Source organism: Salvelinus alpinus, chromosome 10, assembly GCF_045679555.1.
Source record: "Salvelinus alpinus chromosome 10, SLU_Salpinus.1, whole genome shotgun sequence".
Taxonomy (NCBI): domain Eukaryota; kingdom Metazoa; phylum Chordata; class Actinopteri; order Salmoniformes; family Salmonidae; genus Salvelinus; species Salvelinus alpinus.
The window spans coordinates 50,809,865-50,837,512 of record NC_092095.1 but is presented as its reverse complement, the minus strand read 5'-3'; the positions used below and the strand labels follow the sequence as shown (position 1 = coordinate 50,837,512).

At 42.2% G+C, this 27,648-nt stretch overlaps 1 protein-coding gene across 8 annotated transcripts; it reads right to left on the bottom strand.

Annotated features, from left to right (window-relative positions):
* Positions 1-11,849: 11,849 nt before the first annotated feature.
* On the bottom strand, positions 11,850-15,587 carry LOC139532206 (putative nuclease HARBI1). 8 transcript variants are annotated; one of them, XR_011666521.1, is made up of 9 exons: positions 15,212-15,587; positions 14,834-14,904; positions 14,570-14,746; positions 14,418-14,479; positions 14,249-14,335; positions 14,120-14,161; positions 13,110-14,051; positions 12,717-12,828; positions 11,850-12,622 (listed from the first exon to the last, which is right to left on the bottom strand). XR_011666521.1 is itself a non-coding variant. In XM_071329535.1 (9 exons), the coding sequence occupies exons 6-9, from the start codon at positions 13,579-13,581 to the stop codon at positions 12,252-12,254; spliced, it is 1,071 nt and encodes a 356-aa protein (XP_071185636.1). In that variant the 5' UTR covers positions 13,582-14,161; positions 14,249-14,335; positions 14,418-14,479; positions 14,570-14,746; positions 14,834-14,904; positions 15,212-15,587; the 3' UTR covers positions 11,850-12,251. The 8 variants fall into 8 exon arrangements, 7 of the variants coding, with proteins under 7 accessions (XP_071185636.1, XP_071185633.1, XP_071185634.1 ...); XM_071329535.1 differs by adding an exon at positions 12,925-13,040 and having other exon boundaries at positions 13,110-14,161; XM_071329532.1 differs by lacking the exon at positions 15,212-15,587 and adding an exon at positions 12,925-13,040 and having other exon boundaries at positions 13,110-13,664; positions 13,763-14,161; positions 14,834-15,199.
* Between the last annotated feature and the right edge of the window lie 12,061 nt (positions 15,588-27,648).

Genomic DNA, 27,648 nt, shown 5'->3' with positions numbered 1-27,648 from the left:
TAACTGTTTAATACTGATGTAAACTATTTAATACTGATGTAAATATATATATTTCAACACTATCACAACACTATCACAACCCAGTGTCCGTTATTTACTGGATCCAGGAAACTGCTCTACCTTTTCCCTTATTCACAGGATGTCCTCTCCTTATATGTAAATTCCCAGATACTTTCTGCTCTCATTACTGATAATGGTAATGAGAAACAGGGAAAAGCATGTACTTGTCACTGTTGGCTGGAGTGTGGTGATAAATAGTCCCAATTAGCCATAACCTTCACTGAGTGACCCTGGCTTTACCCAGAAATCTGCTTAATTTGTTTGGAAGAAGCCCATGTGTTGACGCGTTGGGCGCTGTGGAAAATAGAGTGGGCGCAACAATTTTCCCCAACCATTACCAGCCTCACTTTTTCTCAGAAAAATGCCATTTACTTTGGTCATCGCTAAACTGACATTTTTCATTCCAGTATTTTGTTTATAACTTTTCCAATAAAATACCCTGAAAACACATTTTTATTTAGTGTGTTATTAAGTTTGACTTGACCTAGTGTCACAAGGGTTTGTCAAGGACTATACTGTAAACATGTGACTTCTGTCTACTTGGTTAAGCACTCGATACTATAGATAAGGAGAGCACTTTTTAAAAACAGCTCTACAACTTGATTCCGGTTAAAGCGTACTTATAGCTAATTTTAATTACGGTTAATTATTATAATCACCCCATTTATTATGATACTTATAATTAGATGTGTATATGAGTATTCAAGAGGACTCCGAGCCTTGATTATGGCTGGCTGCAGTGTATCCTGTTTGTTTCCTAATAGCATGAGTAACTTATTTCTGTCATTAGAGGCTATGATGGTTTGAATATTTAGCTTGGTATGAGACTTACCAATGCTTACCAAACTGTTCCAAGGTTTATGTTTATTTCAATCCCACAGCAATGCAGCAGGATTCTCTGACAAATTAAATTGTAAAAAGTGAGCAATAATGAATCAGAAAAGGATAAGGTGGGATGTTTCTTTTTAATTTAGATTGTGAGAATTTATTCAACTTTAACTTCCTGCAGTTTCAATTAAATAGCATAATTAATGACAGGGGGAAGGAAGTATACACACAGTGTACAAAACATTGCACCCCCTTTTGCCCTCAGAAGAGCCTCAATTCGTTGGGGCATGGACTCTACAAGGTGTCGAAAGCCTTCCACAGGGATGACTCGTTGACTCCAAAGCTTCCCATAGTTGGCTGGATATCCTTTGGGTGGTGGTCCATTCTTGGTACACACGGGAAACTGTTGAGCGTGAAAACCCCAGCAACGTTGCAGTTCTTGACACACTTAAACTGGTTCGCCTGGCACCTACTACCATACCCTGTTCAATGGCACTTCAATATTTTGTCTTGCCCATTCACCCTCTGAATGGCACACATACACAATCCATGTCTCAATTGTCTGAAGGCTTCACAATCCGCCTTTGACCTGTCTCCTCCCTGTCATCTACACTGATTATCCACATGTGTAGCTAATGCAGTATGATGGTACATTTTTGTACCTAATATTTTCAATATAAAGGTAGAATCATTGGAGGCATGGCTTAGTGGGGGAGTGGCCTTCAGTTCTTTTCTTTTTGAGTGGAAGTGTTGTACCAGTTTAAGTGGTCTATTGTTATGTTAATTGTGAGCATGTCCACTGCAGATTCTGAAGTCTTAATAAAGGCTTACATAAAAGCATGTGACAATAAAGAGCTGTAGTACATATCGTAGTGACGTTCACCCAACACTGAGCAACCTAGTCAAGAGATACAGACTTCTTGGTGTAATGGTTAAAGGGTTCGCATCCCGGTCGGGGCTACCCCCTGAATTTGTTACATTGGTGTCAGAAGTGGGATGTGGAGTGGCATGTACACGTGAGGGACTTCATATAGAGAAAGGGTACGTTTTCGCCACTTAAAAAGGAACAAACGGCTTTGTCACTGTATTGGTACCCTAAAAAGGCAAAACATATTTGTCTCTTTTAAGGTTCCAACTGCAAGGGTACCTATAAGTAATGGTACATTGGACTACCTTACAGGGTACCACTACAGTAATAAGTGTTTGTACCCCTTTAAGTACAATTCACTACCTTTTTTATTGAGAGTGCATTATGATCTTAGTATGATCTGACTGTACAGAGACAGTGGGAACTGTGGATTAAAGTAGCCCATACTTTTTTACAGTAACGTCGCCCAAGGTCCGAAGTACACATACTACATAGGTATACAGTAAACTAGTATGCATACTGTAAATATGTATTAATGCGCACCATTACATAGCTACTCTAGAAAGATATGCATCACTCCATCTCCATGCTAGTCAGCTGGGTAGATACCCCTCTTTCTTGACTACAGATGGGGAGACTCTAGGAGCGTATGGTTAGCTGTTCCACCTCAGTTAGGGAGCAGGAGAGCAGCTGTCGGGGGATTGGCCGCCGACCCTGTTGCTGTGAGCAGAGCAGACATCAAGGAAACCCTCCCTGATGACTGCCTTCTGATAACTGGGAGACTAAGAGATAGAGGATAACTACATTATCTCTCCAGAAACATTTCCTCCATCTTTATTAAAACAACCATTTTACAGTAACCAATTTTCAACCATTACAGTAATAATATTTCAATCATATCACCTCCCGATCCAGAGTAATCGTGAGAGGGAAGGGTGTCGTTAAACTCTGACGAAAGGAACCATAATATTCAGATGTGAAGCCCCATCTTTCAACAGATTCAGCGTCTTACAATAGCACAATGCCATGCTGTTCACCTCCAGTGGAAGTTTCCCAATGTTTCCTATTTCCCCAAAACAGCTGCCTAAACGCTTCTTAAAACCGGAAAGAGCATATTAAAAAAAACGGAAAGAGCATATCCCCAGTTATTCCTGGCTGGTAAGACGGCATCACTAGAAGTCACACATTAGTGTGTGTGTCTGTGTGTGTGGGAGATCCCCCAGTCCAGATGGCTCTTCTGTAGGGCACCCTGCTGAACACACCAATAGCAGACTGGGCCAGGGGCTCGTCCTGCCCTCCTAATAAGAGTTTCCATCTGCTCGGGCCATGCCTCTTATGGCTGCTAGGGCCAGGCCTCATATGGCTGCTAGGGCCAGGCCTCATATGGCTGCTAGGGCCAGGCCTCATATGGCTGCTAGGGACAGGCCTCATATGGCTGCTAGGGCCAGGCCTCATATGGCTGCTAGGGCCAGGCCTCTTAAGGCTGCTAGGGCCAGGCCTCTTATGGCTGCTAGGGCCAGGCCTCATATGGCTGCTAGGCCCAGGCCTCATATGGCTGCTTGGGCCAGGCCTCATATGGCAGCTAGGGCCAGTCCTCATATGGTGCTGGCTGTGTATGTGTCTCCTCATCCCAGCCACACCTGTAGAGCCCAGCCACCCCACCTCACAGTGCTCCTCACTGACTGCATGTAACATTGTTAGCCCAAAATATCTTAAGTGCTATTATATACAGCCGAGAATAACTATTGGATATAAGAGCGACGTTAACTTACCAACATTACGACCAGGAATACGACTTTCCCGAAGCGGATCCTTTGTTTGGACCACCACCCAGGACATTGGATCAGAGGCCGACCCAAAACAACATCGCCGCAGAAGAGGTAGACGGAGCGGCCCCCTGGTCAGACTTCGAAGGCGTGCACACCACCCACTGCTTCCGAGTATATTACTCGCCGATGTCCAGTCTTTAGACAACAAGGTAGACGAAATTAGGGCAAGGGTTGCCTTCCAGAGAGACATCAGAGATTGTAACATTCTCTGTTTCACGGAAACATGGCTCTCTCGGGATATGTTGTAAGAGTCAGTACAGCCACCGGGTTTCTTCATGCGTCACACCAACAGAAATAAACATCTCTCTGGGAAGAAGAAGGGCGGGGGTGTATTCTTCATGATTAACGACTCATGGTTTAATCATGCCAACATACAGGAACTCAAGTCTTCTGTTCACCTGACCTAGAATTCCTTACAATCAAATGCCGACCATATTATCTCCCAAGAGAATTCTCGTCTGTTATTGTCACAGCTGTGTATATCCCCCCTCAAGCAGATACCACGACGGCCCTCAAGGAACTTCCCTGGACTCTATGTAAACAAACCATATATGCTGACGATGCATTTATTGTAGCTTGGGATTTTAACAAAGCAAATTTGAGAACAGGGCTACCTAAATTCTATCAGCATATTGATTGCAGCACTTGCGTGGGCAATACGCTGGACCACTGCTACTCTATCTTCCGCGATGCATACAAGACTCTCCCCCACCCTCCCTTCTGCAAATCAGACCATGACTGCATTTTGCTCCTACCGCCCTATAGGCAGAAACTCAAACAGGATGTACCCGTGACTAGAACCATTCAACGCTGGTCTGACTAATCGGAATCCACGCTTCAAGATTGTTTTGATCACGCGGACTGGGAAATGTTCCGGGCAGCCTCAGAGAATAACATTGATTTATACGCCCACCCTTTCCTTCTCTGTGGCCAACGTGAGTAAGACATTTAAACGTGTTAACCCTCGCAAGGCTGCTGGCCCAGACGGCATCCCTAGCCGCGTCCTCAGAGCATGCGCAGACCAGCTGGCTGGTATGTTTACAGACATATTCAATTGCTCCCTATCCCAGTCTGCTGTCCCCACATGCTTCAAGATGGCCACCATTGTTCCTGTAGCCAAGAATACAAAGACAACTGAACTAAAGGGCTATCGCACCGTGGCACTCACTTCAGTCATGAAATGCTTTGAGAGACTAGTCAAGGATCATATCACCTCCACCTTACCTGCCACCCTAGACCCACTTCAGTTTGCATACCGCCCCAACAAGTCCACAGACGATGCAATCGCCATCATACTGCACACTGCCCTAACCCATCTGGAAAAGAGGAATACCTATGTAAGAATGCTGTTTATTGACAGGAGCTCAGCATTCAACACCATAGTACCCTCCAAGCTCATCATTAAGCTAGAAGCTCCGGGCCTCAACCCCGCCCTGTGCAATTAGGTCCTGGACTTTCTGACGGGCCGCCTCCAGGTGGTGAAGGTAGGAAACAACATCTCCACTTCGCTGACCCTCAACACTGGAGCCCCACAAGGGTGCGTGCTCAGCCCCCTCCTGACAAGGGTGCGTGCTCAGCCCCCTCCTGTACTCCCTGTTCACCCATGACTGCGTGGCCATGCACACCTTCAACACAATCATCGAGTTTGCTGACGACACAACAGTAGGTGGCTTGATCACCAACAATAACGAGACAGCCTACAGGGAGGAGGTGAGGGCACTCAGAGTGTGGTGTCAGGAAAACAACCTCTCACTCAACATTAACAAAACAAAAGAGATTGTGGAAACAGCAGAGGGAGCACCCACTTATCCACATCAATGGGACAGTAGTTGAGAAGGTGGAAAGTTTTAAGTTCCTTGGCGTACACATCACAGACAAACTGAAATAGTTCACCCACACAGATAGTGTGGTGAAGAAGGCACAACACGCCTCTTCAACCTCAGTAGGCTGAAGAAATTTGACTTGTCACCTAAAACCCTGACAAACGTTTACAGATGCACAATTGAGAGCATCCTGTTGGGCTGTATCACCACCTGGGACGGCAACTGCACTGCCCTCAACCGCAAGGCTCTCCAGAGGGTGGTGCGGTCTGCACAAACTACCTGCCCTCCAGGACACCTACACCACCCGATGTCACAGGAAGGCCAAAAAGATCATCAAGGACAACAACCACCCGAGCCACTGACTGTTCACCCCGCAACCATCCAGAAGGCGAGGTCAGTACAGGTGCATCAAAGCTGAGACCGAGATACTGAAAAACAGCTTCTATCTCAAGGCCATCAGACTGTTAACAGGTTCAATAGAGATGAGCAGGTTCAATAGAGGTAAAAGATGAACAGGTTCAATCTCTATCGAACCTGTTCATCTCTATTGAACCTGTTCATCTCTATTAACAGGTTCAAAAGAGATGAGAAGGTTCAATAGAGGTAAAAGATGAACAGGTTCAATAGACATGAACAGGTTCAATGGAGATGAACAGGTTCAATAGAGGTAAAATGTGAACAGGTTCAATGGAGATGAACATGTTCAATAGAGGTAAAAGATGAACAGGTTGAATGGAGATGAACATGTTCAATAGAGGTAAAAGGTGAACAGATTCAATGGAGATGAACAGGTTCAATAGAGGTAAAAGGTGAACAGGTTCAATGGAGATGAACAGTTTCAATAGAGGTAAAAGATGAATAGGTGCAATAGAGATGAACAGTTACATTAGAGATGAACAGGTTCAGTAGAGGTAAAGCAGCATAGAGGTCAAGCCTCTCTGGAGGCACTAGAAAGAGAGAGGTGATGTTGACATTTAGCAAATTGAGAGGAACTACTGGTCCACACAGGGCGCCCACGAGGAAATGAGTGACAGAGAGCCCTCACAGAAGCCAGATAAGTGAGAGGGTGTCTGTCAAACGTCAGAATTGGGATATTTTCTCCTTTTTCCTCCTTTTTTCTCCTCCTCTCTGTATTTCAAGTGATACTGAGGTGAATATCAAGTGATGTTTCCGTTGAACGTAACTCACTAGACATGTTTTTTACCAATAACTTCACAAGCTAGTTATTCTAAATCGATCATGTATTCTACATATAATCAGTATGCAACAATGTGCCCTATCTTCTCTCTTGTTGCAGGTTTCTGAAAGAGAATCTTCTCGCCTGGTTGCCCCTGTTCATCTGGACCAAGGTCTGATGAGTGATGAAGCCACTCTGATTTATGTAGCTTCTCCTTATGAGCCAGCAGGTCCTGACAGATGCCTGGCTATAGGACGCGTCAAATGGGGTAGAGGCAGAGAGAGGCTACCTGATGCTAAATAGGAAGGGTATACAGTACAGCATGACCTTGGCTGCTCCAGAGAATTAGTCACTTGGAATGACGCATCATTTTATACCTCCCTATTGCATAGTGATTACACTTGAGATCCATTGACACAAGTGTTAAGTTGTTGGTACCAGGGAGTAACCACTTGTGTTGAATTGTTCGAGGTTAGTACCAGAATGTGTCCATTGTTACCACATGGTTTTGTAGTTGAATTAATACCATGTACATTCCAGGTAATTAACAGCTCAAACCGGGCTGTAACTAAAAGCTGTCACTTCCACTGTACAGTATGTTGTAACAGTCGAGCTGACAGGGTGAGAGTTCAGCAGACTTCATAACAAAACATCCACAGTAGACAATAATTCATCATTTACTTGAGCGCATATCTCTAATGTTTTTTTCTAAACTGCTCTCAGCTGGAGATGCATTCAGTAGCAAGCCAAATGATTGATTCATGTTTGGCTCATTCATCCCCTCTCCTCCTTCCTTAACTCTTCCCTAGGTCGTTGCTGTACAACAGAATATGTTTCTGTCAACTTACCTGGTAAAATAAGGGTAAATAAATACATTCACCTGCTGGGTGGACTGTCTGTCAATCAATAATGCATGTAGTATAGGAAATAGGGAGCCAATTTGGGACACAGACGTTTTGATTCGTGTGTGTGGTTGTTACCTCTAGATTAAGGTCTTTGGGCCCGACGTGTTTTATTATTTCCAGGTTAAACTTCTCACAGGTTGTAAAGTAAAATACATCCCTGTTTTGTGTTGATGGGATACGGACAATCTCTTTCCTGCTTCGGTGTGAACGGATGCTTTTGTAAAAGTTCTCTCTTTTCTCTCCTTTTACCTTTCTCCATAAGCTCAATCATATGTTCCTTCATCTCTTTCTCCGAAAGCATCGTTGTCTAGTTGAAATGTTGTTGTTGAACCATCTAACGGAGACCAATTTCAGCATTATTACTGGCCTTTCTGTCTCAGTTGACGCCACGTCAGAGAAACAGCAGACTGCTCCGATGCTGATGGTAGGTAGTTTCAACTAGTCATTACTGAAAAACAGCTTGTTTGAAGCACACACACACACGGCACACACACACACACACACACACACACACACACACACACACACACACACACACACACACACACACACACACACACACACACACACACACACACACACACACACACACACACACACACACACACACACACACACACACACACACACACACACACACACACACACACACACACACACATCCATTCATTGTACTTTTAAAAGTTTTCCCTCCACTTAAGCCACCACTCAGCACACTCTCTTCTTTTACCTTATAGTTCAAGCACCTTCAGCCCACATAAACCAATCAAAAAACAATAGAACTGCCCTTACTCGGCAGAAGAGTACATGCTGATCAGTCCAGAAGGATCTTTGCACCCCCTGTACGCATGTCTCTTATGTTACCCATAGAGAGCTGACTCATGAAACTTATGGATACAGTATGTGTCTGAACCGGTTCCATGTCATGTTGCCATGGCAGATAATGATATGATGTTTTTCTATCTAGATTCCAAATAATGATGTTCCATCTCAGCGAAAGCTGTTATCTCTTTATATTTCTGTAACCCTTGACTGGATTATCAGAGTTTACTGTATCTCTATGAAATTGTCTTATTGTGAATGAAAAAAAAATATTAGTTTATAAAGGACCTAAGAGAAGTTATTAATTTCATCTTATATCTGTTTCCCCATGTATATGAATCAACCCCATGTATAGGAATTATCCCCCTTACTTTGCTGTTACCGTGGCGTCCCGCCAGACAAACTCCTCACCAGCCATTCAGTTTGTAATTATCAACGCCAGGGACCCCTGATGATTTATTGTCATTATTCTAGCAGGGGGATCAAATTTAAATCTGGATAATGGCTGTCATTTTCAGGTTCGGCGCAGAGAAACTTAGCATACAGATTGATTCTCAGCTGTCCGTTGGATTGGGAGTTGGAGTCAATCAGGAAATGAAACAACGTTAGCTGTGGTGGTGGTGGTGTGTGTGTGTGTCGGTGTGCGTGTGTGCGTTGTGAGTCATGTGTTCAGTGTAGTGGAAGGATGCTCTCCTCGAGAAGAATGGAGCCCTGAGTTTCTCACATCATGAGTCTCTCTCTCACTCGAATCCAGTTCCCACTGGACTCATTATTACACCAGAGATAGGATGGAAGAAATACTCTGAAGGAACAGAGTAAAATAGGCTGTTACACACTGTACTTACGCTCCCATTAGAGACCACTGAGAGAGGAAAGGAGAAGGCTATTGTTTGGTATAAAGAATATATATTTTGTACATTTTAAACAATGCATACAGAGAAAAAGAACTGTCCTATGCGTCTCCCATTGGGCCCTCAATTATAAAAAGATTCTGTAATGATTTCATATTTTTATCACGTTCAATGTCAAATACAAGAGTGATTGTTATGATATAGGATCATATCTAGACAAAGGCTTTGTCAAAATGACAAGAACAACCGCTCCACTATCACCAACAACACAACATGTCAATAGGACGTTACTGATTTGAATCTCAAAGTGATAGATATTTGGTGTGACCATGATGCATGGCCTTCGTGACGTCAGCCCTGCTACCTCTGACTAAGCTGTCGCGGATGAGGGATGATATCCCTACATCGACACTGTACATATGCACATCCACAGCAGATTGTACTCAGTGTTGACATTGGATGTCGCTGAGTCTGGGTGGGGTGGAAACATCAACCTTAGGGTGCTTGATCCCTGAATACGCAGCCACACTCACCTCACAGCGAGTCAGAAGGGTTTGTGCTGCGTCTCAAATGGCACCCTATTCCCTATATAGTGCACTACTTTTGACTAGGGGCCATAGGGTCTTCCTTCCTCTGTCCACAGTGTGTTGTGTGATACGATAATTTATGCATTGCATTATGATTGGGTACTTGTGCTGACACTAAACTGTCTCAGATGTCAATCTTTATTCGAAAGGAGAGTTGAGGAGGGAGTTCCATCTCAGCCGTATAACTAGAATTACTGGAACGTGAATGGTGGAATTCTGGTTCTGTGGTTTTAGTGTCAGCCAAGTTGACTACATGGGAGAGGTATAGCAGTAGCAATTTATCCCTCACATTGAATCCCATGGAGCTTGACTTTTGTTTGCATTCAAGCCTTCATCTCAATGGGGATGCTGAAAAAAGGGGAGACAAATTAGAGAGGTTTTAATGAGTATGCAGTCATCATCTCACCCACGTTGATTTGCGACGCCAACCCATATATACTCTGTTGTTGCCCTTTTCATGACTTCTTGGTGCACAAAATTCATCACTTTGGAACTAAGCAATTTAGGGGACTACATAATATCGCTGCACATTTTTCATTTAAATTTCCTCCCCCTCGTTTAATGATAAAAAACGAATTGTTTTATTTCTCACACTAAATTGACTGTTTCATTTGTAGGATTCTGGTTCTCTCTCCTCTCTCTCCTCTCCTCAGCTCATCTGTTGGCAAATGATAATGTGCCTATGAAAATGTGTCATTTTCTATTTATAGAAAATGGCTGCCTGCCAGGCTAATAACTTCCGTCTGACATTTCTGAGAGAACCGAGATTGTCAATTTACTGCTCACAGAGCCGTACACTAGGCTGGCCCTCCTCTGTGTTTCATTGAGCATGCTGCTTGGTTCTTTGTTATACTAAGGACAGGGTGAAGAGAAGCTGCAACTGAAGCCAATGCACCGTGCAGTGAAACCATAATCATAGAAATAGAATCACTAGAGCGGCCATATAAACTACCAACATTGACTTGAATAGAGATCCCCCATTCTAGTCATTTTATTTTTGTGCCCATTACTAGACAACGTTCTAAGAACACAGGGCATGATGCTAACGGCACTCATTTTCTACATAGAGAACAGCCATCTTCTGACTAGGTGGAAAAGCAAAAGGAGGTCAATTGTTAGAAAAACTGCTTGGATTGTGGGCTTATAATCATGTTATATGAATTGATAAACAAATATGTGTTTTTCCATTCATGATTTAATTAGATTTCATTAACATGTCTCAGGCATACAATTAAACCACAAGAAAAATGTAGAAACATAAATGTTCTCATCATGAACATCATGCATATATCAGTTGATAACGAAGGGAAACCAACACCTTGGAGCAATGGAGGAATTTTGTCCAAAAAAACAACAACATAATAATCAATCTGGGGCCTGTTGCACAAAACTAGGATAAGGGATTAAGCCAGGATATCTTGGTGATCCTGGCTCAATTGATCCGTAATCCGGTTGCACTAAAGATGGATAGGGGGCAGGAGGATATGTTATGGTATAAATTACCATGGAGATTTATTCTGTGGAGCTAGCCTGCTCCAGACCAGGCTAAATTCCAGGATCTATTTAATCTCATCCCTAATGTCAGTCAGCAGTCACCACAAATGGAAACCAATAGTTATTTCACTGCTCACTATACATTGTTATCACATATAACTAGACCCACTGTTATTATTTAAACGTTTGTGATCATTAATTTCAATGATTTTGGATAAAAAATGATTTTTAGATGATGTTGCTATCATTAGATAATTTACAGTTTCCCATAGACTATAAGGCTATATATAAAATGATAGAATATTAGGGCCACAGAGGGGAAAAAAACACAAGTCATAATATTGTAACCAGTTGTTTTAAAGGAGGACAGTTGTTAAAATGACAGATGTGGGGCATTTCGTGAAATTGTACTTCAGTATGGTTTCATAAACAAAGACATGCTGATGTGCCAGAATATTAAGTATCACATTGTCATAAGTATCAAAACTGTAAAAACAATATGTAGCTTTTCTGCAGAAAGAACCAGCCTCATAAATTTATGACTTTATCCTTTTTCTTCAGTGTGGCCCTAGTACTCTGTCATATAAACAAATACACATTCCATATGAATATAAAAACACAATGTGTAACATTATGTTCCTTTATTGAATAAGGACAAAACAAAGCAGGTAAACCATCAGCTCCTTTCGAAACTGAAGTCACAGTGACTCTACAAGATGGAAAGCACAGAATCCAAGCATATTATACAAAATGATACATACACATTCAAAGGTCTGTATATAACACACCCTGCATGTCTGCACACTAAAATAAATGCAGGACAAATCCATACACATCAACTGAACAGACAAATGAATGGATGCAGTAGCCTCCCTGCAGCCTTGTATTACACACAGTATACCGCACAAACATCATAAGAGGCCAAATTCGTCAAAAAACGAACCCAAAAAAACCCAAATTCCTCTGCCACCGCAGGACATATTTAACCAAAATTGAAAGCACACATACTAACTAAAATAATTCAACACATATTGGTCCCTCAGCAGCCGACCACTGTCGTCATCAGGGAAGATTGCCGGATTGTCCCAGTCCATGGCTGGTGGCACTCTGGGGGCCCTCTCCTTCCTCAGGCAGGCCACATTGTGGAGGACAGCACAAGCCACAGTAATATCACATGCCCTAACAGGGCTGACCCTTAATTTGTGAAGGCAGTGAAAGCGTGCCTTCAGGAGGCCAAAGGTCATTTCAACTCTGGCCCTGGTCCTGGCATGGGCATGGCTGTAGGCCTGCTGTGCTTCCTGGGGGTCTGTGAAAGGTGTCAGGAGAAAAGGCTGGCAGCCATACCCCCTGTCTCCCAGCAACACACCAGAGAATTCACCTGTCAACACAAAATCTCATCATTACTACCTCATAAACACAGTGATATTCTTGACACAGCCATGATGGTTATAAATAGGGGTTGTGTGGCTTACCTTGTGATAGGCACTGATAGATTTCAGAGGCCCGAAAGATTCTGGAGTCATGGACTGAGCCAGGCCATTTTGCCACAACATTGCTGATCACACAGTCAGCATTGCAGACCATCTGAAATCATAAGATGAGGAATATTACACCAATCAATGCACATCACTGGCAATGCAGAGTGTTCGTCAATGGACAATATCAAAAAGTTATGTTCACCTGAACATTAATGCTGTGAAAGGATTTCCTATTCACAAAATCGGCCTCATGGGCACCTGAGGGGGCTTTTATCCTTATGTGTGTGCAGTCCACTGCACCAATGACATTGGGGAAACCTGTCACACAAAGTAATGAGTATCCTACTATGTGTTAACAGTTGTCCTGTAATTTGTAGATCCTCTTACCTGCAATCCTATAGAACTCCTCTTTGATGTCACAGAGTCTTCTGTGGCCAGGGAAGGAGATGAAGACATCTGCTAATGCTTTGATAGCCAGACACACACTCCTTATTGTGCGGCAAATTGTGGCCTTGTTCAGCTGTTCTGCATCCCCCACTGAGTACAGGAAGGCTCCACTAGCAAAAAAGCGCAAGGCCACACAAACCATTTGCTCCACACTCAGTGCATGGCTCCGTGCAGTGCGGTGCTTAATCCTGGGACCCAGTAGTCTGCATAGATACCTGATGCCATCTGCAGAAAACCTGTATCTTTCATATAGATGGTCATCAGGGAAGGCCAGTGGGTCCAACCGGTCCCTGAAGACCCTTTCTCGCCTGAAGGCTCTCCTCAGCACAAGTGCTTCTTCATCCACCACATCTCGCACGAATGGGCATGCCATTGTCAGAGCAGAAAGGAACACACAATTTTGGGCCTTCATATAGGCTAGTGGCCACACCTGGTGCTGGGGGGGTGGGCAAAAGAGGGCGATGCCTTATAACGATGACTTGGTTGTACTGATTGCTGGGAAAATAAAAAAAACCTTAGAAAGATGCCACCGTCCTGTGTGCTCACAATAAGAGCTCATATGTCATGGCTCACTTGACTTTACGAGAATATACCTAATTTTTATTTTGAGCTGTGTCATCTTCTTGGAGCTGGGGGAGGAAAGAAAAATAATGATTAATACATTTGTGTTACAGTTAGCATACAGTGTACATTGAAGGCATATCTCACCTCTCTCTCAAGTTTTTTTATTTCAAGGTCCAGTTTCCTAATTGTCCTCTTTTTTATTTCGGACTCCAGTGCAAGATTTTCCATCTTTTTCTTCTTGTACTGAATGTCTATGTCTGCCAGTTCTATTTGGCGCCGGAGGTGGTTGCCATACAACTTTCTGATAGCTTGTGAGCTCTGTGAACACAATACAAGTAGCGCAGCTGGAATTTGGCAGGATGTGGTGTCCTTTTATTAATACGCACTATGTTGCCAGGCTGGTTTTCCCACTGTATAGCATCTGGGTCCTGTAAAAGAAATTAGATTTTTTGATTTTGATGAGGACTCCTCACCATTGTAGAGTAAATAGTACTTTCACAGTCTTAACATGATACCTCATGCCTTCTGGAATCCAGAGAGATGGTCTCCTCCTCATCATCGTCTCCATCATGTGCTGTTGCTGCTGCACTGGGGCCTTCACCCTATCACATTTAATCGGATTCATATTGAAGCTAGTAGACAAGACATGCCAGGCCTACAGTATGCCTTTGATGGAGTACTCACTGGATCAGCATCGTCTGGTGCTTGTGCTGGTGGCTCTAACAGGAACACAGTGCTGCCAGACACTGCAAGGCAATAGGTAAACCAAAGTCAGACAGTCCAAATTGATTCAATATGAATGTGGTTGTATCCCATGTAGAGATGGAAGGACATACCTTGAATGAAGCGGGTGGCATCTTGGGAGGAACCTATGCTCGTCTCTTTCCCCCCAGGGATCCCCTCTAAGACGGGCCTGCCTTTATTTAGCTCCAAGGCCATGTCCTCTGCTGGGGTAAGGTCAGCCTTTGGTGACCCACCACCCGTGCCTTGTCTGTGGGTATTCTTTTTCACTGCTAAAACAGTACAGACAATGTGTGAGCAGGCACCTTCTGGGTACAATATATGCTTGTGCTTTGTTAAATATTAGTCAGGGACCATACCATTCTGCAGAATGTTCTTGTATTTGATTTTGACCTGCTGCCATGTCCGTTTTGGCCCGTTCATGTTTAATCTACACACACACACACACACACACACACACACACACACACACACATTTAATGGAGTCACACTGCAAAAAATTACTTGGTATTTTTGTCTTGTTTTCAGTAAAAATATCAAAAAATGTATCATAGCTTTATACAGTGTGATGGAGTTACTTTACACAATTTCACTCATATCTGCAGTGCATTTCAATTAAAAATTTAACCGTTTCATAATTACAGTACAACTGCATTTTTGGAGATGTGAATTAAATATTTGAATTGTAATTGTGATGTTTCAGCGGAGCGGTGAGTGTGTAATTGTGCACTACTTACGCATTCAGGCGGTCTGCAATACTTTGCCACGCTTTTTCTCTTTGCTTTATCACTGTGGCGGTGTTGCCTTTCTTCTTAATTATATCTTTTACCTCCTCGTATGCCTCCATGAGGATTTGTGCTTCCGACGGGGAAAAGTACGCGGCTCTAGTTGCCATGGTAAATCAGTTAATCTGTGATCTGTGGCGGGGTCTATTTGAGTGAGCCGTGAGCGCGCACCTATCCAGGATTGGTTTCACCTGGCTTAATGAATCCGTGTCTGCTCATCCTGGCTTGGTCTTTGTGCAACCAATTAAGCCTGGACGCACATGTTTTGGCTTCATTGAGCTCAGCTGAGTCATTTATCCCGGATGTCTTAATTCTACTTTTGTGCAACAGGCCCCTGAGCTGACTTTGTTTTCCTCGATAACAACAAACACTTTGCCTTCAAAACAAAGACCCACTGGGCAAAAACTGGTTGAATCAATACTGTTTCTTGATTAGATTAGAAAAAAGTCTACAATGTAAGTGAAATTCATATTTTTTTCATCCAACTTTTAACCTAAATCCAATGCCATTTTTTTGTTGATTTCATGTTGAATTCACGTTAATTGACTCAATCAAATGTCAATCAAAACTGGATATTGAACTGACGTCTGTGCCCAGAGTAGGCTAGACAGACAATACAACACATTACTTTCTTATAATGACTAAAATCTCAATGTCTACAGACAGCCCTTCAAAGAGAAAGCTGCTCCATTCTGATGCTGATCAGCAATCACAGTCTGAGGCTGAGGCATGTGAGTGAGTCTCAAAAGCCAATCAATATTTGAGATCTGGAGTAAGAGGTATAAACGGCGGTGCTATTCCTCACTCCCCTTCCTGACCATCTGCTCCTGTCCGGTTATGGATGGATGACTCCTTTGTTGGCATATGGAAACATGTGAGCATTTATCCACAGATTTATGATGATGAGGATCGGTCTAGATCCGCCTGTGAAATTATGAGCCCTGTGATGGGAGAACCATTTTGTTTTTTTAAAATGTAGATAAAGTGACTGGATGATAGATCTAGATTGCCACAGCATGGTTTCTGATACAGTATGATTGATTAAGAAGAGAAGCAAGGAAATAGGACAACAATTTCAAGTTCTAAATTAAATATGGCAATTTATTACATATTACAGATATTTGTGGTTAATATTTCAGATGACCTTTGTTTTTGTGCTCTTAAGTTGCAAAAAATTACTGAATACAAGATTGGTCGTACACGCCAACTCCCCTATATCTGACTACATGGTAGGCTTCAGTAGAGAAACTTAGTTTCAACATGTAGAAACAACAGCGGGGAATTTTTTTCCCTTTCTAAACGTATAAATGATTATGACGGTGTGTGATATTATTGCAGCACCAGTCATTTCAGTCATTTGCTACTTGGTCTGATTAAATGAACTCATTTCACGGTCCGCCGGGCAGTCTGAATCCCCAAATAAGGGAAAATTGTCACTTGCCCGGCCCCTCAGATGGACAGCCTGGCTGAGCTGAGAGATCAGGGAATTTACGAAAATGTGAAAATCATGCCCCCATAAAGAGCTGCCATGGCACAGTTCACATTAGTGCTGAAGATATTTCAATATCAGCATGCCAGTGAGTTCAGATGCTGGAAAATAGATGGACAATTCCTGGGATCTCCCCACTCCCCAAACAAATTAGCAGGGCAGTTCCTGTCAATGTTGACAATCTACAAGGAAGATTGGCATAAGGGTATCTTCGTGAAGTCATACCCTCCTGGTTGAAAATATTTAACATTCAATCTAAATGCATCGATTTTCCATGGTGATGTCCACAGTCTGTCGGATCGTAACTCAGACAACTTACCTACATGTTTCAAGCAGACCACCATAGTCCCTGTGCCCAAGGAAGCGAAGGTAACTTGCCTAATTGATTACCGCCCCATAGCACTCACGTCTGTAGCCATGAAGTGCTTTGAAAGGCTGGTCATGGCTCACATCAACACCATCATCCTGGAAACGCTAGACCCACTTCAATTCGCATACCGCCCCAACAGATCCACAGATGATGCAATCTCGAACGCACTCCACACTGCTCTTTCCCACCTGGACAAAAGGAACACCTTTGTAAGAATGCTGTTCATTGACTACAGCTTAGCGTTCAACACCATAGTGCCCACAAAGCTCATCACTAAGCTAAGGACCTTGGGACTAAACACCTCCCTCTGCAACTGGATCCTGGACTTCCTGACGGGCCGCCCCCTAGGTGCTAAGGGTAGGCAACAACACATCTGCCATGCTTATCCTCAACACTGAGGCCCTTCAGGGGTGCGTGCTTAGTCCCCTCCTGTACTCCCTGTTCACCCACAACTGTGTGTCCAAACACGACTCCAACACCATCATTAAGTTTGCTGACGACACAACAGTGGTAGGCCTGATTACTGACAATGATGAGACAGCCTATAGGGAGGAGGTTAGAGACCTGGCAGTGTAGTGCCAGGACAACAACCTCTCCCTCATTGTGAGCAAGACAAAGGAGCTGATCGTGGACTACAGGAAAAGGCGGGCCGAACAGGCCACCATTAACATCAACAGGGCTGTAGTGTAGCGGGTCGAGAGTTTCAAGTTCCTTGGTGTCCACATCACAGACAAAATAAATGTTAGCTGTTAGCACTGAGGAGGTGTGCAATAGCAGGAAGACCACTTTATGCAGCTCACCCTGCACTATCAGCTCCAATGTAAATAACATGAGTAAGTCTAACTCATGTTAAAAACAATCAAGCAACACAGAAAAGTGCTAAAAATAGCCCATATTAACATATGTAGCCTAAGAAACAAGGTCCATGAAGTCAATAACTTTCTTGTAACAGATGACATTCATATTCTGACTATCTCTGAAACTCACTTAGATATGACCTTTTATGATATAGTGGTAGCAATACATGGTTATCTACCGAAAAGACAGAAATGCCAACGGAGGAGGTGTTGCGGTCTATATTCAGAACCACATTCCTGTAAAGCTTAGAGACGATCTAATGTTAAATACTGTTGAAGAAATATGGCTACAGGTTCATCTGCCTCACCTAAAGCCTATTCTAGTGGGAAGCTGCTATAGACCACCAAGTGCTAACAGTCAGTATCTGGATAATATGTGTGAAATGCTTAATAATGTATGTGATATCAACAGAGAAGTATATTTTCATCAAGCTGCCCACTCAGGAAACAACATCAAACTGTAACTCGTGCCTGCAACCTGGATCAGTTTGTCAGTCAACCTACCAGGGTAGTTACAAACAGCACAGGAATTAAATCATCAACATGTATTGATCACATCTTTACTAATGCTGCAGATATTTGTTTTAAAGCAGTATCCAAATCCATAGGATGTTAGTGATCACAATATAATAGCCATATCTAGGAAAACCAAAGTTCCAAAGGCTGGGCCTAATATAATGTATAAGAGGTCATACAATAAATTTTGTAGTGATTCATATGTTGACGATGTAATGAATATTTGCTGGTCTGTGGTGTGTAATGAGGAGCAACCAGACGCTTCACTTGATACATTTATGAAACTACTTATTCCAGTTACTAATAAGCACACACCCATTAAGAAAATGACTGTAAAAACTGTTAAATCCCCTTGGAATGATGAGGAATTGAAAAAATGTATGGTTGAGAGGGATGAGGCAGAAGGTATGACAATTAAGTCTGGCAGCCCAACTGATTGGCAAATGTACTGCAAATTAAGAATTCATGTGAGTAAAATAGATAAAAATTTAAATAAACTACACTATGAAACGAAGATAAATGATATAAAGAATGATAGTAAAAAGCACATAAAATGAAATTTTGGGGAAAAAAGCCAACTCGGCTCTTTCATTCATTGAATCAGATGGCCATTCATCACAAAGCCCACTGTTATTGCAAACTACTTTAATTACTTTTTCATTGGCAAGATAAGCAAACTTAGGGATGACATGCCAGCAACAAACGCTGACACTATACATCCAAGTATATCGGACCAAATTATGAAAGACAAGAATTCTACTTTTGAATTCCGTAAAGTCAGTGTGGAAGAGGTAAAACAATTATTGTTGGCTATCAACAATGACAAGCCATCTGGGTCTGACAATCTGGATGGAAAATTACTGAGGATAATTGCAGATGATATTGCCACTCCTATTTGTCACATCTTCAATTTAAGCCTACTAGAGAGCATGTGCCCACAGGCCTGGAGGGAAGCTAAAGTCATTCCACTACTCAAGAATAGTAAAGCCCCCTTTACTGGCTCAAATAGCCGACCAATCAGCCTGTTACCAACCCTTAGTAAACTTCTAGAAAAAATGGTGTTTGACCAGATACAATGCTATTTCACAGTAAACAAATTGACAACAGAATTTCAGCATGCTTATAGGGAAGGACACTCAACAAGCACAGCACTTACACAAATGACTGATGATCGGCTGAGAGAAATCGATGATAAAATGATTGTGGGGGCTGTCTTGTTAAACTTCAGTGCAGCTTTTGACATTATCGATCATAGTCTGCTGCTGGAAAAACACATGTGTTATGGCTTACACCCCCTGCTATAACGTGGATAAAGAGTTACTTGACTAACACAACACAGAGGGTGTTATTTAATGGAAGCCTCTCAAATATAATCCAGTTAGAATCAGAAATTCCCCAGGGTAGCTGTTTAGGACCCTTGCTTTTATTTATTTTTTACCAATGACATGCCGCTAACTTTGAGTAAAGCCAGAGTGTCTATGTGTGCGGATGACTCAACACTATACACGTCAGCTACTACAGCGACTGAAATGACTGCAACACTCAACAAAGAGCTGCAGTTAATTTCAGAGTCGGTGGCAAGGAATAAGTTAGCCCTAAATATTTCTAAAACTGAAAGCATTGTATTTGGAAAAAAACACTCACTAAACCCTAAACCTCAACTAAATCTTGTAATAAATAATGTGGAAATTGAGCAAGTTGAGATGACTAAACTGCTTGGAGTAACCCTAGATTGTAAACTGTCATGGTCAAAACATATTGATGCAGTAGTAGCTAAGATGGGTAGAAGTCTGTCTATAATAAAGCGAGGCTCTGCCTTCTTAACAGCACTATCAACAAGGCAGGTCCTACAGGCCCTAGTTTTTTCACACCTTGACTACAGTTCAATCGTGTGGTCAGGTGCCACAAAAAAGGACTTAGGAAAATTGCAATTGGCTCAGAACAGGGCATCACGGCTTGCCATTGGACGTACACATAGAGCTAAAATTATTAATATGCATGTCAATCTCTCCTGACTGAAAGTGGAGGAGTGATTGACTTCATCGCTACTTTTATTTATGAGAGGTATTGACATGTTGAATGCACCGAGTTGTCTGTCTAAACTACTGGCATACAGCTCGGACACCCATGCATACCCCACAAAACATGCCACAAGCCGGCCTCTTCACAGTCCCCAAGTCCAGAACAGACTATTGGAGGCACACAGTACTACATAGAGCCATGACTACATGGAACTCTATTCCACATCAAGTAACTCATGCCAGCATGAAAATTAGATTTAAAAAACAGATTTAAAAAACATCTTATGGAACAGCCCCCCCACCTCGCCTTTGCTTTTACATTGCTGCTACTCGCTGTTTGTTTTCTATGCATGGTCACGTTGCCCCTACCTACATGTACAAATTGCCTCGACTGGCGCAATGACTCGATGCCCTGTAAAAATCCTTGTTATTGCTGTTTTATTGTGTTACTTTTGTAAAAAAAAAATACATTTGTTTATTTGGTAAATAAAAATAAAAAACTATATTTCTTGAACTGCATTGTTGGTTAAGAGCTTGTAAGTAAGCATTTCACGGTAAGGTCTACACCTGTTGTATTGTACATGTGACAAATACAATTTGATTTGATTTTACGATTGTATTTTATTGTGAACTATTTTCAATGATAATGTGTTTGCCTTACAGACTGTGTTGGTATGGAAGAGGAGTTATCTAGCAGGTAGCTCTGTCACTTCACTTCTACTGGTGTTAAAATATGTGCTGTCTACTAAGCTGTGCTTGTCAACGTGCTCACATCCATTACATCTTACACTGTTTGGCCTAGTGTGTGTGTCTGTGTGCCTGCGATGTGTGCATGTGTCTGTATGCATTTCCAGTAGTTGTTGCTGGTGGGTGAGATATGGATGAGAGGAAGAGAGGACTACAGTCCCCTTAGGGGACAGAGTGCTACAACAGGCGCTGTGGACAGCAGAGAGCTGAAAAGACAAGGCACCATGTTGATTAGTCACTTTCAATAATGCCCAACCATTCATTCTCACTCACCATCCACGACAACCAGAATACCCAGTAGGGAAAAATGAACTCACACAAAACCAAACTCCCGCACATCAACCAAAACAGAACTTTATGTGAAATTGTCCAACAGTTGGTATAAAAGCAATACTCAAATGTCTTGCAAAATATCCCAGTAATGTCGGTCACGCCGGCAAACACCAAAGCATTGCTTCTATTTGATCTACTAACTGGACAGTCCGAGAGTGTAAAGGAAAGTGACAGAGGGAACAAGTGGAGGAGACAGTTCACTGAAAAGAGAGGGAAAAGAGGAAAGCCTTGGATTTCAGTTCAAGGTGTCAGCTACCTCCAGGGGCTGCTGTTGCTTCAGCTTGTATAGTATATCACATGTTGTTTCAACTGAGTGACCAGCTAAAAATACCCCTTATTAATTGTCTAGGAACGTGGACAATGTTCTGATAATGTCCCTCACGCTCTTCACGACTTCCCATCCACTCCTTTAGGTGATAATGATCCTTCTGTTGATGTAAGAAAATGTGAGCGATATCTCTCATGACTGTCACCCTTCCTGTCAGCTACTAGCTGATTGGACACCTCCAGGCATAATGGAACTCTATACTGGGTTTATTTCCAGTTTATCCTTATTCTATATATGCTCATATCCAAATGATTTCAATATGTCAATATGTATCAGCGAAAAGCGTTACTAATGTGTTGTTCACTCAGATAGGGGTGTCAGGTAGCCTAGTGGTTAGAGTGTTGGGCCAGTAACTGAAAGGTTGCTAGATTGAATCCCCCAGCTGACAAGTTAAACATCTGCTGTTCCTCCCCTGAACTGTTCCTTGGCCGTCATTGGAAATAAGAATTTGTTCTTAACTGACTTGCCTAGTTAAATAAATGTTAAAAAATATGAGGGCCAGCAACATTGCAGACAGCTGCCAGTCTGAGTCCCTAAATCAGGGGAAATGCATGTTTTTAGACAAATAATCAATTTACACAAAAATAGTGTTGCGTTCACAACAATAAATGACCGTAATCAAGTCAAATCAAATGTTATTTGCCACGTGCTTCGTAAACAACAGGTGTAGACTAATGTAACAGTTCAACTTTAGACCGTCCCCTCGCCCCGACCCGGGTGCGAACCAGGGACCCTCTGCACACATCAACAACAGTCACCCACGAAGCATCGTTACCCATCGCTCCACAAAAGCCGCGGCCTTTTGGGTAACGATGCTTCGTGGGCGACCGTTGTTGATGTGTGCAGAAGGTCCCTGGTTCGCGCCCGGGTATGGGCGAGGGGACGGTCTAAAGTTATACTGTTACATTGATGCTGTTGACCCGGATCACTGGTTGCTGCGGAAAAGGAGGAAGTCGAAAGGGCCGTGAATGTAACCGATGTGAAATGGCTAGCTAGGTAGCGGTGGTGCGCGCTAGCAGCCTTTCAGTCGGTGACGTCACTTACTCTGGACCTTGAAGTAGTAGTTCCCCTTGCTCTGCAAGGGCCGCGGCTTTTGTGGAGCGATGGGTAACGATGCTTCAAGGTCCCAAAGCGAGTGACGTAACCGATTGAAACGCTATTAGCGCGCACCACCGCTAACTAGCTAGCCATTTCACATCCGCTACACTAACAGTGAAACGCTTACTTACGGGTCCCTTTCCAACAATGCAGAGCTAAAGATACAGAGGAAAAATTAAATATGCAACAGGCTTCGCTAACCTGAGAAAATTGTCTAGAAATTGTTTTGGAGTCTGTGAATGGATGCTACCATGATCACGGATGTTCCTGAATGAATCGTGGATAATGTTGAGTGAGAAAGTCACAGAAGCACAAATATTATATCCCCTCCAAATATGCTAACTTCCCCTGTTATTGTAATGGTGAGAGGCTAGCATGGTCTTGGGGGGTATGATATTTGTGTGTCTAACTTTTTCATCATTATTCACGATTCATTTAGGACTATCCATAACCATAGTAGCATCCACATGAATGTAGAAGTGTCCAGAAACATATTATATTCTATTTACGTGAAAAGTGACTCCAAATGACAATACATTATTTACCATGAATTTCTATTGGGCACAAAATAATGTGAAACACAACCAAAACAAACAGCAAATGCATCCAACAAGTTTGTAGAGTCACAGACTTGATGTAGTCAATGTGTGCTTGGAATATGGGAACAAATACTAAGCCTTTGACTACTTTAATATACATATAAGTGAATTCGTCCCAATACATTTGGTCCCTTAAAATGGGGGGATATTGTACAAAAAGTGCTGTAACGGTTCACCCGATATAGATGATAATACCATCAAATTAAAGCTGACAGTCTGCACTTTAACCTCATACTGTAGTCTTTGTATAATTTCAATTCCAAAGTGCTTGAGTACAGAGCCAAAACAACAAAAGATGTGTCACTGTCCCAATACTTTTGGAGCCCACTGTATAATAGGCTAGGTATTAGAGAATTAATTAAGTCATTGAGATTAAATAAACAACATTTCTGACAGGGACTGAAAAATAAAAATGTAAAACATTAAAAAAATAATTATGCATTTATTCATTTATTTTTCCTTTCCAAGAAAAACTTTCAACAATATATTCACTGTGCTCTACTTTGCACACAACTGCTCACAACCAACGTGAGAGGATGAAGCCTTTTAAAGTTGGGTGAATGGCAATCCGGAATAGATTTGATCTATAATCAAATCTAAAATCTAAAACCCATGCGCCCGTCATCTCACACCTACAGTGCCTTCATTATCGTGGAATCAGTATAATGTTGTAGATCCATCCTCAGTTTTCTCCCATCACAACCATTGAACTCTGTAGCTGTTTTAAAATCCCCAATGGCCTCATGGTGACATCGCTAAATAGTTTATTTCCTGTCCTGCAGCTCAGTTCAGAAGGATGACTGTACCATGGTGCTTGCCTACGGAGCTGTGAGGGGAACGGCACCTCCGTACCTTCAGGCTCTGATCAGGCCCTACACCCAAACAAGGGCACTGCGTTCATCCACCTCTGGCCTGCTCGCCTCCCTACCTCTGAGGAAGTACAGTTCCCGCTCAGCCCAATCAAAACTGTTCGCTGCTCTGGCACCCCAATGGTGGAACAAACTCCCTCACGACGCCAGGTCAGCGGAGTCAATCACCACCTTCCGGAGACACCTGAAACCCCACCTCTTTAAGGAATACCTAGGATAGGATAAAGTAATCCTTCTAACCCCCCCCCTTAAAAGAGTTAGATGCACTATTGTAAAGTGGTTGTTCCACTGGATATCATAAGGTGAATGCACCAATTTGTAAGTCGCTCTGGATAAGAGCGTCTGCTAAATGACTTAAATGTAAATGTAAATGTAAAAAATCTTTGACGGGTCTGGGTGGTTTAATACGTCATGCATAATTATTAACTCATACTGAGTTTATTTCCAGTTTATCCTTATTCTATATATTCTCATATCCAACTCTGTGAACATGTTTCAATATGTCAGTATGTCTGAGCGAGAAGTGGGATTAATGTGTTGTTCACTCAGATATGGGGCGGCAGGTAGCCTAGTGGTTTGAGCGTTGGACTTGTAACTGAAAGGTTGCAAGATCGAATCCCCGAGCTGATCAAGGTAAAAATCTGTTGTTCTGAACAAGACAGTTAACCCACTGTTCCTAGGCCGTCATTGAAAATAAGAATTTGTTCTTAACTGACTTGCCTAGTTAAATAAAGGTAAAAAATAAGGGGTGTTTTTAATTGGTAAATCAGTTGAAACAACATCAGGAATAGACTATACACGCTGAAGCAACAGCAGCCCCTGGAGGTAGCTGACACCTTGAACTCAAATTTGGCAGAGAGATTAGAGGAGGTTGGATGAAGAGTGGAGTGAGACAGAGCCACATCCCAGCAGTGATAAGACTGGAGAAGCGAGGAAAAGAGAGCCACAGCTCACATCCCTATCCCAGCAGTGATGCACAGAGCCCCTTTGGGACAGGGTTATATAGCCCACTCTCTCTCTCTGTTGTGATGCGTGAGGGTGATGGTGAGGAGGGAAACTGGATCAGCACAGCAGCGCGTCTGGATTATCCTCCCCAAAGCCTCACGGGCTACGAGCTTATTAGAAGGCCTCCACTATTACCAGAGGGATACACACGCACGCACACACACGCACTCACATGCCCACAAACACACACACAAATAATGTACACCTACCCCCACCCCCCATTTAGCATGTAGTTTATAATAGAGCATTATTTACTCTATATTAACTATATTATGACTTTTGAATTGAATTGAGTTTCTCTTTACCTTTAACATCAGCTGTTTTGTGAATCTGGTATTATTATGGAAGGCCATTTAGGAACATATTTCCATGGAAATGCATAACTGTAACACTCTCTCCAGTTACAGAAGGACATCTATTAGACTTAATGAGGAGTCTGGCTGGAGTGTAATAGCTGATGAACACCTGAATGGGATAAATCATTGGCAGCGATTACAGCTTTGAGTCTGTTTGGGTAAGTCTCTAAGAGCTTTACATATCTGCATTGTACAATATTTGCCCGTTATTCTTTTTTAAATTCTTCATGTTCAGCCAAGTTGGTTGTTGATCATTGCTGGAAAGACATGTTCAAGTTTTGCCATAGATTTACAATGCCAATTTAATTCAAAACTGTAACTAGGCCACTCAGGAACATTCAATGTCATCTTGGTAAGCAACTCCAGTGTAGATTTCATCTTGTGTTTTAGGTTATTGTCCTGCTGAAAGATGAATTTATCTCCCGTAGTCTGTTAGAAAGAAATCTGTACCAGGTTTTTCTCTAGGATTTTGCTTGTGCTTAGTTCTATTCCATTTATTTTTATGCTAAAAAAACTCCTTAGTCCTTGCCGATGACAAGCATATCCATAACATGATGCAGCCACCACCATGCTTGAAAATATGAACAGTGGTACTCAGTGTTGTGTTGGATTTGCCCCAAACATAGCACTTTGTATTCAGGACAAAAAATTTATTTCTTTGCCAATTTTGTGCAGTATTATTACTTAGCAGTATTACTTAAGTGAATTTTTCGGAATAGTTTTATTCTGTACAGGCTTCCATCTTTTCACTTATTCTTTTAGTATTGTGGAGTAACTACAATGTTGTTGAAACGTCCTAATCTTTCTCATATAACAACCATTAAACTCTGTAACAGTTTTAAAATCACCATTGGCCTCATGGTGAAATCCATCCTCTCCGGCAACTGAGTTAGGAAGGACGCCTGTATCTTTGTAGCGACTTGGTGTATTGATACATCATCCAAAGCCTATTTAATAACTTCACCATGCTCAAAAAGATATTCAGCATCTGATTTAAAAATTATATATTTTTACACATCTACCAGTTGGTGCCGTTCTTTACAAGACATTGAAAAACCACCCTGGTCTTCGTGGTTGAATCTGTTCTTGAAATTCACTACTGGATTCAGGGACTTTACAGATAATTGTATGTGTGGAGTACGGAGATGGGGTGATCATGTTAACCACTATTATTGAACACAGAATGAGTCCATGCAACTTATTATGTGATTTGTCAAGTACATTTTTACTCCTGAACTTATTTACGCTTACCATAACAAAGAGGTTGAAAACTTATTGACTCAAGACATTTCAGCTTTTCATTCTATATAAATGTCAAACCTTTTTGACAAACAAAATTCCACTTTGACATTATGGGGTATTGTGTGTAGATCAGTGACACAAATCTCAATTTAATCAACTTTAAATTCAGGCTGTAACACAACAAAATGTGGAAAGTCAAGGGGTGTGAATACTTTCTAAAGGCACTGTATGTCAAAATGTATTTGTTTTGAAGTATAAATAATTTTGACAGTAACCCTCCTTTTTAATTTCCACATGTAGCAGGAAACATGTTTTTGTTGTCCAATTTACATGGGTAGTAGGTGACTCAGGCAGACAATATAGCTTCCATGCATCTAATTAGCCTATTTCTCAGCTGCGCTGGCGGCAGCCTGCCTCGGCCTCTTCACCTAATTGGCTATCAAGTTTAAAAAAGCTAGGTGAATCAGGTCGCACTCAGATGGAGAGTGGGTGCTCAAGATGGATAAACAAAAGGCAAGACCAAATGGTGCATAAGAACGCCGCAAAAAAAGCTTTATCG

What these genes read in the sequence shown, in the direction of transcription:
- LOC139532206 (XM_071329535.1), bottom strand. Translation starts at nt 13,581, where the DNA reads ATGAAGGCCCAAAATTGTGTGTTCCTTTCTGCTCTGACAATGGCATGC. An exon ending in TTCACAGCATTAATGTTCAG is followed by an intron (nt 12,829 to 12,924) that starts GTGAACATAACT and finishes TTATGATTTCAG; the next exon opens with ATGGTCTGCAATGCTGACTG. An exon ending in CTATCAGTGCCTATCACAAG is followed by an intron (nt 12,623 to 12,716) that starts GTAAGCCACACA and finishes TTGTGTTGACAG; the next exon opens with GTGAATTCTCTGGTGTGTTG.